This window comes from Hyaena hyaena, unplaced genomic scaffold, assembly GCF_003009895.1.
Source record: "Hyaena hyaena isolate Hyena2069 unplaced genomic scaffold, ASM300989v1 scaffold_756, whole genome shotgun sequence".
Classification (NCBI taxonomy): domain Eukaryota; kingdom Metazoa; phylum Chordata; class Mammalia; order Carnivora; family Hyaenidae; genus Hyaena; species Hyaena hyaena.
Window position 1 is genome coordinate 940418 of NW_024081384.1, and position 10545 is coordinate 950962.

General features: G+C 34.4%; 1 protein-coding gene across 1 annotated transcript; it reads left to right on the top strand.

Moving 5' to 3' along the window:
- Window positions 1-5084: 5084 nt before the first annotated feature.
- Window positions 5085-6029, top strand: LOC120221076 (olfactory receptor 4K13). The gene has a single exon (XM_039218335.1). It carries the CDS (start codon window positions 5091-5093, stop codon window positions 6027-6029), a length of 939 nt encoding a protein of 312 aa, XP_039074266.1. The 5' UTR covers window positions 5085-5090.
- Window positions 6030-10545: the final 4516 nt, after the last annotated feature.

A 10545-nucleotide genomic window follows, 5' to 3' on the forward strand; every position in this document is an offset into this window, starting at 1 on the left:
GTCCAGCGTCCTCACGGTTCTCTGGGACAGAGCAGTTGGCTCTAGCAGCTCATCAAGATTCACCCACTGATTTCCTGAGTTAGAGGCTGTAATACATGGTTCCTTATCGGTCTTACAGAAGCAGCCACTGAGAATACAATTAAAGGTTTCTAATATTGGAATCAGTGTATTTTGTGTGGAACAATTCCTCTGATCAAGAAAGGCACTCAGCTTTTACTAATTGACAAAAGGGACCAAAGGAACCTTGAATTATCTGGCTATCTCACATTTCTTATCACATTTGGAGCAGTGGTCTCATTGAAACAGAAATTCAATGTTCCTTTAAATAGAAGTGGAGAGAAGCATGAACATATGGATAATATACTGCGTAGATATATTTTTCACTTGGATATGAAAGAGAGCCAATGAGATACTCCACAGGAAACATTTCTTAGAACTGGAGGTGGGAATAAGGACGTGAGAGATTGCAATTCCCTAGCTTTATATCTTTATATCTTCTGTTTTGACAGACCCAGCTATGTTTATAATAATTCCAGGGATAAGGTTAGTATACAGTAAAAGGTAGCTATGTGTTTGTGATTGATCTTTTTTAATATTCTTCAAGTAAGTTTTGATAGTGGTTTTATAGTCCTCTGCTTAACTGTTGTTGATAGAGAAACATCAATTTCTGTAAGTATGCAATGCCATAAAAATTTTCTCTGTTGTAATTCAGGGAAAACAACATGGCATCTTTAATAATTCCCATTGGGATTTATCATCACTTGAGCATTGTTAGGTCTCAAAATACATCACCTCTATATTACCATCCTCTCAATATGTATGACTCTTTATAGAGAAAAGAGAGAAAATAATATTTGTCGTCATTTTAGGGAAATACCATTATTTTTGGAAAGAGAACTTCTCCAGGTTTCAATGTGTCTGACTCAAGTAATGTTCTGAAACACTGTAAAACCGGTAAGTTGTAGAGGGAGCTTTAACATACATTAAAACAATATAGAACCATTTCTAGATATTGACTTTCAATCCCATTGTTCATAGGTAGAGTCAAATGTGAAAAGCCCTTTAGATGAACACTACGATAACATTAGAGAATTCTAGAAGGCGTTATCAGTCTAGTGGTCATACAAATACATTATATTTTCATTGTAATTGTGACAGCTTGGGGCAAATTAAATAATTGAGTACACTTTTGATATACTTGAAGTGATGTTATTTTCCATCTGTTTAAGAGTTTTCATGTCAAACTTCCTAATGTCCATATTATTACCAGTAAACATTGGAGAGCATTTCCAATTAATGCCAAACTGTGACTCCTCAAGAAGTAGGTGGCTGACTGAAATCTTTGCTGTTTTTTCAAAGAAATGTGTTATTCCCTGTGCTTATAAACCTACTAGACTTAACACTTCAATTTATTCTGTTCTGTTAAACAAGCAAACAAACAACAAATATCAGCTCATTTGACTAGTATCATTGTGGACAACAACATGATTTTTGGCAAAACTGAGTAAGCCATAATTGCTTTTGTTTCATATTCTTCTGTATTAAGGTTACAAAACTTTTTAAACATTCATTTTAATGAAATAAATTACTCATATATTCTCAAGAAGTTTGAGAGATTTGTGCACTGTAGATCAAGCAACATGTAAATCAATCACAATTTGTCTTTTATCTTCATAATATGATGTCTGTGATCTATGGTTAAATTTCTACTTCTAATACTCATTTCAACTATATTTTCTGCATGGTGAGTCTGTGTGTTAGAATTAAAATGTTGATTTTATTTTTTGTTTATAAAATGTTGATTTCATTTGTCTATAATCTATAAAATGCTATTTATATATCTTTCTCCTCAGCCATTTTAGAACAGTTAGAAACTTGTTTACAGTAAGAATAAACATAAGGAACTTTGTTTCTATGGGAGGGGAGGAGACTGGGCAGATAATCAAAATAATTCCTTTGAAAACATAAAATTTTTCCTTTTTCTCTGTCACCCCTAATCTCCTCTACACTTGTAGGGAGTGTGTGAGAGAATGTGTACATGTATGTGTCTATGTCTGTGGTTTAAAGTAAAAACTAATATGTGAAAGTGTGCTTTAAAGAAATATTACAGATTGGTGCAAGTTACAGTATCAAAACAGAAAAAAATAAAAAGGAGAAAAATTCTTTGACTTTCAATAAACCTATCTATTCTACAGTTATTTATTACTAGTGCATTATTCCAAAGTTTTTCTCTCTAAATGTCTGTCAGCTTTCACTCACTTCATCAACATCTTTATTGATGACCCTTATAACATCTATAGTGGAGAATATAAGGATAATTAGTCTATTTTCAAGGAGCTTAATAGTGATCCAGGAAAGAAGAATCACAACGCTAAAAATGAGATACCTCAGATTAGAACAAATTTGCACAGCTCTTATTCTAGTGTTCCTTCAGTTTCAGAATTTTTATACCTAATGCACATTATATACCTAGAGAATAAGTAAATGGTAGAGCACATAAAATGGACCATAAGTACACTGCAAATCACTATTGGTTTGATAAAAGAGAGGCCTCAAAGTGTCCTGAAGGTTATGATTATATGGACAGGATTTGTCTACCTAAAAAGAAGAAAACATGTAGGAATAGAAAACAAAATGGATGAGGAATATAGAAAAACATGAATTTGTTTTTTAATGAAAGAGAAGTTGTATTTTGGCACCATCAAAAAACAATATTCAGTATTTAGAGTGGATGAGAAGCTGATTGTGAAGGCCTAGGTGAACTTGGGAATTGATAAGAGAGTTAGGTAATTGTTGTTGTTTTAAGGAGACACTGATAGGATGAAAACAGAATTCTTATGAGTGGTGTTCAATTCCTAAAAGTAAACTGTGTTTGTGGGGTAATTACATTATGCATCATCAACAAAATGCAATTCTATATAGCCATAAAATGTTTTGGATTTTCATATGCTCTTAGAAATATATTTTTAATGTATTGACAAACCCAAGGAAAATAACTATGCATATGAACACTATTCTCTCAATAAATAGCATTGAACACTATGGTTTTAATAAAAATCATATAATAAATGTAAACATATACTAGTACCCACAACACACAAAGAATACACACACTGTACTAATGTGTATATTACTGTTCTTAGGGTATCCAGGAAATAGACTCTTAGCAGTATCCTTCTGCCCTGAGTACCATGTTTTCTTTTCCACTCACTTTTGATCCTTTTAAAAAAAATTAGGGAAAAATACATACTTCTAACAATTTTATTGAAATGGTCATTCTGTTTCTGTTTAAAAATGCTTCAACATCCAATTTGACATTTAAAAATATGTTTAAAAATCCTAATTTACATGGCTTTTGCTTTAACATTGATTTTAATCTAGATCCCAAATATTCATTATATATTTTACTCATTCATTCACTCTTTCAATAGATATCAGACAGATGCAAGAATGTGTATGAACTACTTCATGTATATTTGAAGTCTATTGTTTTCTCTTCAAATGCAGTTTTAAAAATTAGATTTCAAAAGGTATATTAGTGTGGATATTTAAGTATTAGCGATAAAATTGAAAGGAGATACTACTTTTCTAAACATGGAAATAAGTTTACGTATTTAATGTGACTTTGTACTCTGTGTCGATCCAAGGTTCTCAGAGTAGGAAATCCGTGACAGGATATGTTTATTAGAAAAAATTCATCCCCAGTTGGATAAATGTACTCATGGGATTGCCTCAGAGAAACAGAGTGCACAGCATTATGATGCTTCTTCTTTTATTTCAGATGATTGGGAACATGAATTGCGGGAAATTGATGGGAATGTGGGAAAAGGAGATGCAAGGCTATTCCTGGGATTCACATGAGGCACTTTCCCATGAAAGTACTTTCTCCTCTCTGGTAAATAATAATGACATGAAAGGAAGGCTATACTTTAACTACTCAAAAAAACATGTAAGAATCTAGATAATTGAAAAACCATTACTGATAAAAATAATTTTTTAGAGCAAAACCAGTGTTGTTATAAACACGGGCTGATGAAAAAGTTATGGCATAAATTTAGGTGACTGTACTGAAATAATGGTATTTATTTACCCACATCAATCAATCTCAAGCTACCTCATTTTGTCATTCTGAAGCTTGTGATAAATAAACATGCACAGCAGTCCTATCTATAGCAAGAAACAAGTGAATGAATGAATACACACTGAAAATGAAATAAATTCAGTTCTGTTTGGCTGTGGACTTTCTACATCCTTGGAATATCCTGCTTAAAATCCTAGAAGAGTCATTTGAGGAAATAATGTTAAACTTTGAGTGAATGAATTATATATACTTACCATATATTGTATATACATATATAAATTATATGGTTTGACTCTACTAGTGTATAGTGACTATCACTGCTACTAGCATGAGCCATGAGGGATTCATGCAAGAATGGAGCAGGGAAGAGATGAACATTTCTCAGGACCTAAAAACTTATAAGTAAGACTTAATTTAAGATATTAATTAATAGTTCTTTACCAGAATCTCTTTCAAAGTATGGGTCTTTAGAATCCTTGCTATATTTTTTACATTTATCATGTCCAGGTTAAGAAACTCAGTATTATTCTTTGAATGTAGAACCTACTGTGATCATTATCTTATTTATGGAGACCTTTATAGCACAAAGAGGTGTTCAATATAATGGAGTCTGATTTTGTTTATTTGTTTGTTTACTGAGTAGGAAACATAACTCTCAAAAGGAGATACTTGTCATTATATTGCCCAATGAGTAACTCAGCTAGGTGTTATATTAAGGTCTTTGGACTCTAAGTTTGCAACCTATATGATTGTGATTTCATGTGCTCTTTTTATTTTTGTCTTTCAGAATTGTATACTCTGAATTCTACTTACTATTTGGAATGCTGCTCTGGGCCATTTAAGATATCACTGACCAACAAAATTTCCCAAAAGTGGGAGGTGCTTTAAGTTCAGGTACCCTGTCTGAGTATCAAAATTAGACACCAACATGCACCATCCTTTGTGTAAACACAACTTTTATGGCCACAATGTGTACTCATTTGGATTATGATGAGATAAAGTTGACAACATGGAAAGGGCAAACCATTCAGTGGTGTCTGAGTTCATTTTGCTGGGACTTTCCAAATCTCAGAATCTTCAGATTTTATTTTTCCTAGGATTCTCTGTGGTATATGCTGGCATTGTGTTAGGAAACCTCCTCATCTTGGTCACCGTGACCTTTGACTCACGCCTTCATACACCAATGTATTTTCTGCTTATCAATCTCTCCTGTATTGATATGATCCTGGCTTCTTTTGCTACCCCTAAGATGATTGTGGATTTTCTCCGAAAACAGAAGACCATCTCTTGGTGGGGATGTTATTCTCAGATGTTCTTCATGCACCTCCTGGGTGGGAGTGAGATGATGTTGCTTGTAGCCATGGCAATAGACAGGTATGTTGCCATATGCAAACCCCTCCATTATATGTCCATCATGAACCCACGAGTGCTTGGCGGGCTGCTGCTATCCTCCTACGCAGTTGGATTTGTGCATTCATCTAGTCAAATGGCTTTCATGTTGAATTTGCCCTTCTGTGGTCCCAATGTGGTGGACAGCTTTTTCTGTGACCTTCCCCTTGTGATCAAACTTGCCTGTGAGGACACCTACATGCTACAACTGCTGGTCATTGCCGACAGTGGCCTCCTGTCCCTGGTCTGCTTCCTCCTCTTGCTTGTCTCCTACACAGTCATCGTACACTCAGTCAGGCACCGTGCTGCTAGTGGTTCTTCCAAAGCCTTCTCCACACTCTCGGCACACATCACGGTCGTGACTCTCTTCTTTGCCCCTTGTGTCTTTATCTATGTATGGCCCTTCAGCAGATACTCTGTAGATAAAATTCTTTCTGTGTTTTATACAATTTTCACACCCCTCCTAAATCCTATTATTTATACATTAAGAAATCAAGAAGTAAAAGCAGCCATTAAGAAGATAAGGACTCGCCATATAAATTCAAAACCCACTTTGTAGATGATGCTTCCAAAGAGATAATCTTTTGTTTTGGACATTATTAAGGAACAAACTTTTAATGTATTTCAATTTCTGTATGAGAAAACAGTAGGTGTAATTGTTAGATAGCAAACCCCTCTTTTTCATTGTCAATGGTTGAAGCATGACATCTACAGTCTGGAAGATATGCATTTAAATTCTCTCTTCACTCGGGTACCTGGGTTGCTCAGTGGGTTAAGTGTCTGATTCTTGATTTTGGCTCAGGTCATGATCTCACAGTTAGTGAGATGGAGCCCTACTTCGGGTTTTCTTGCTGATAGTGTGGAGACTGCTTGGGATTTTCTCTTACCCCCTCTCTGCCCCTCCCCAGCTCATGCCTTCTCTTTTTTCTCTCTCTCTTTGAAAATAAATAAATGAACTTAAAAAAAAATCTCTTCACTTTTTCCTCATGCAAATTTGAAAAAAAATGAATACATTCTTTTTATCTACTTAGCTTCTTTATAAAAACTTCTTTATTGTTTCTTTTATACTTCTGGTATGTTTTTAAAGTTTATTTATGTATTTTGAGAGAGAGAGAGAGAGAACAAGTGGAGAAAGGGCAGAGAGAGCGGGAGAGAGAGAATCCCAAGAGGTTCTACATGTCAGTATAGAGCCTAACTCCAGGCTCAAAATCACAAACTGTGAGATCATGACCTTGGTCAAAATCAGGAGTTAGATCCTTAACAGACTGAGCCACCCTGGCACCCTAGCGTGTTTTTAATCTTTACAAACACATTATTAGTGTTGCTGTTATAGTTGTAGTTTTTTGTTATTTTTGGGAATCTGTACATAGAAAATGCACATAGATGATGTCTCACATTGCTATTTAGCTGAGTGCCTTGGTAATTACTTTTTGATGCTAGAAAAGTGCATTTAGTACATAATCCCTACTTAATGTGTATTAACTTTTAGTTACTGAGTTGCCCCAGACATAGTACCTCCAACCATTCTTCACATACTTTGTGAGCCTGGAACAATGTGTCAGAGGTTTATCCAGACTTTCAGAAAGCTTACAGCCCATGATGGAACTGTGAACTAAATTCGCACTTATGCTGTGGCATTTACAGGGCTATGGTACATGGTTGTAAGTCTAATACAAATTTATCATAATAATACTAATATTTGTCTCTTCCTTTTTTCTGAGTCTACTGATAAATTGATTCATGGGGACTACAGGGGGTAACTGATACCTCTGCAAAGTCTATAATCAATTCTTTGTTCCAGTATCAAGCTTTTCTTTTTAAGTTTATAAATAGAAAAAGAAATTAGTATACACTTTTGTGAGTCTTGACAAATGCATAGTCATGTAACCATCACGAGATTATAGGAAAATTTCATCAACCCTCAAATTCCCCTGTGCCCCTTTGTGGTCTACCCCTCTCTCCTATCTTATGGCTCTGATGATAGGATCTTTTTTTTTTTTTTTTTTTTTGTATGCAGTTTGCCTTTTCCAGACCGTCTTGTAAGTGAAATCATATAGTAAGTAGCCTTTTAAAAAAGTTTTAATTTTACTTCCAGTTAGTTAACATATAGTGTAATATTTGAGGTGTACAATATAGTGACTCAACACTTCCATACAACACCTGTTGCTCATCACAAGTGCACTTCTTAACCCCATCACCTATTTAACTCATCCCCCCACCTACCTACCTTTTGGTAACCATGAGTTTGTCTTCTATAGTTAAGAGTGTATTTCTTGGTTTACCTCTCTTTTTCCTGTCTATGCTTGTTTGTTTTACCTCTTTAATTCCACATATGAGTTGAAATCATATGGTGATTGTCTTTCTCTGACTGATTTATTTCTCTTAGCATAATAGTCCCTAGCTCCATCCACATCCTTGCAAGTGGCACAATTTCATTATTTTTTTTATGGCTGAGTGATATTCCATATATATATATACACCATGTAATTTTTCCCCCCAGATATATGGTTAGGGTTAAAGTTAGGATTAGAACCAAGGTGAGGATATGTGCCTGATATCCAGCAGTCAGCAGTTCAGAGGTTTCTCCAGACGGTTAGGTTAGGATTATGTTTAGTGTTGAGGATTAGAGGTTTCAGGGAGTTATGGTTTGGGTTATCATTAGGTTTAAAGTTAGGGGTAAGGTTAAGTTTAAGGTTAGGTTTAGGATTAAGGTATGTGCCTCATATCCTGCAACTCAGAGACTTCTGCAGAGAATAAAGCTCCAAACTTCTGCTGGGGTGAGAATAGACATGGCAGCCATCCACAGAGCTGGGCAAGGTGGACATTTATGGCTCTAAATACTCTTTTTGTTCTTGTTGTTTCTAAGTTTTTATTTAAATTCTAGTTAGTGAACATATAGTATAATATTAATTTCAAGTGTACAATATAGTGATTCAACATTTTGAGACAACACTTGTTCATCACAAGTGCACTCCTTAATCCTCATCACCTATTTGATCCATCCCCTCACCTCTCCCTTGGTAACCATCGGTTTATTCTCTATAGATAAGAGTCTGTTTCTTGGTTTGCCTCTCTCTTTTTTTCCTTTGCTCATTTGTTTTGTTCTTAAATTTTATATATGACTGTAATCATATAGTATTTGTCTTTCTCTAATTTATCTTGCTTAGCAAAATACTGTCTCACTCTATCCATGTTATTGCAAATGTCAAGATTTCATTCTTTTTTATGGGTGAATAATATTCAGTGTATATACACATATATAACACTTCTTTATCCATTCATCAGTTGATGGACATTTGGGCTATTTCCATAATTTGGCTATCATAAATAATGCTACTGTAAACATTGGGGTGCATCTATCCCTTTGAAATAGTATTTTTGTATCTTTTGGGTAAATACCTAGTAGTATGATTGCTGGATCATAGGGTAGTTCTATTTTTAACTTCTTGAGGAAACTCCATACTCTTTTCTAGGGTGGCTGCACCAGTTTATATTCCCACCAACAGTGCAAGAGGGTTCCCCTTTCTCCACATCCTCACCAGCACCTAATATTTCTTGTGCTATTGATTTTAGTCATTCTGACAGGTGTAAGATGGTATCAAGTTGTAGTTTTGATTTGCATTTCCCTGTTGATGAGTGATGTTGAGCATCTTTTCATGTGTCTCTTAGCCATCTGTAGGCCTTCTTTGGAAAAATGTCTATTCATGTCTTCTGCCCATTTTGCAATTGGATCATTAGTATTTCTGGTGTTTAGTTGTAGAAATTATTTATATATTGTGGTTACTAACCCTTTACCCAATATGTCATTTGCAAATATCTTTCCCCATTCCATAGATTGCCCTTTAGTTTGTTGACTGTGTCCTTCACTGTGCACATTAAGTATTTGAGCATGGCTTCTTTCACTCAACATAATGCCTTTGAGATTCCTTCCATAGCGAGTTGTTTTAATTATTATAAGTCAATCTACGGTACATTTTAATATCTAGTAAATAAGCATCCTCATTACTATTCAGATTGTCTTGAAACCAGTTCAGTTATTTATTAGTATGAACTAGAATGATTTTATCAAATGACATGAATACTTAGTAATTATAATTGCATTAATATTACACATTGATTTAGGGAGAAATATGATATTGACAATATTGGTCTTTTTAATCCTAAACATGGTTTATTTCTGTACATTTTCAGGCCTTCTTTTGTATCCCCCAGTGAAGTTTTATAACTTTCTTCATTCAATACTGAAACTATTAATGTTATAAATTATATATACATATATATACACATTTTCTTCCTTACATATATAATATATATACATATATATTTACTTGAAATTAGCCACTGGTATGAACACTATTTTTTAAATTTTTTTAAATTTATTTTTTGAGAGAGAGAGAGTGTGAGCAGGGGAGGGACAGAAAGAGGGAGAGGCAGAATCCGAAGACAGGTTCCAGGCTCTGAGCTAGCTGTAAGCACAGACCCTGATGCGAGGCTCAGACCCACAACCGTGAGATCATGACCTGAGCTGATGTCTGATGCTCAACTGACTGAGCCACCCAGGCGCCCCATGAACACTTTAAATCATTGAAATTTTTAGTCGATTTTCTTGGGCTTAGAATATAATGTTTCAAATATGATAATCTTATGTTTTCCTATTATTTTTCAATGTTATTTAATATTTTAGCTCATGACATTCTAAGACTTAGTACTTTTCTGAAATTTTTCCTGAATTCCAAAGAATACAATATATATGTCATAAATGTTCTAAATATGTCATCTCCAGTATAGAGAATTACTGATTTTAATATGTTTGTACAATCTGATGAAAATTTTATATTTTTATAAAATGACATATATTTGGGATGATAGAAACTAACATTTGTGCTTAATCTATTTGACATGGAAAAAATTACTAATTTCAGGCTATTGTCAAATTTTCCAATGGGTAGAAGTAAATCTTTTTTAATTGATCTAAAGAAATTAATCTAAAGCTGGGTGTGTACAACTCTGAACAAAAACTGCAAGAAATTTACAAGAAGCTTGACTGCCACCTAGTGGCTGCAATCGCCTGTTTC

What these genes read in the sequence shown, in the direction of transcription:
- LOC120221076 (XM_039218335.1), top strand. Translation starts at nt 5,091, where the DNA reads ATGGAAAGGGCAAACCATTCAGTGGTGTCTGAGTTCATTTTGCTGGGA.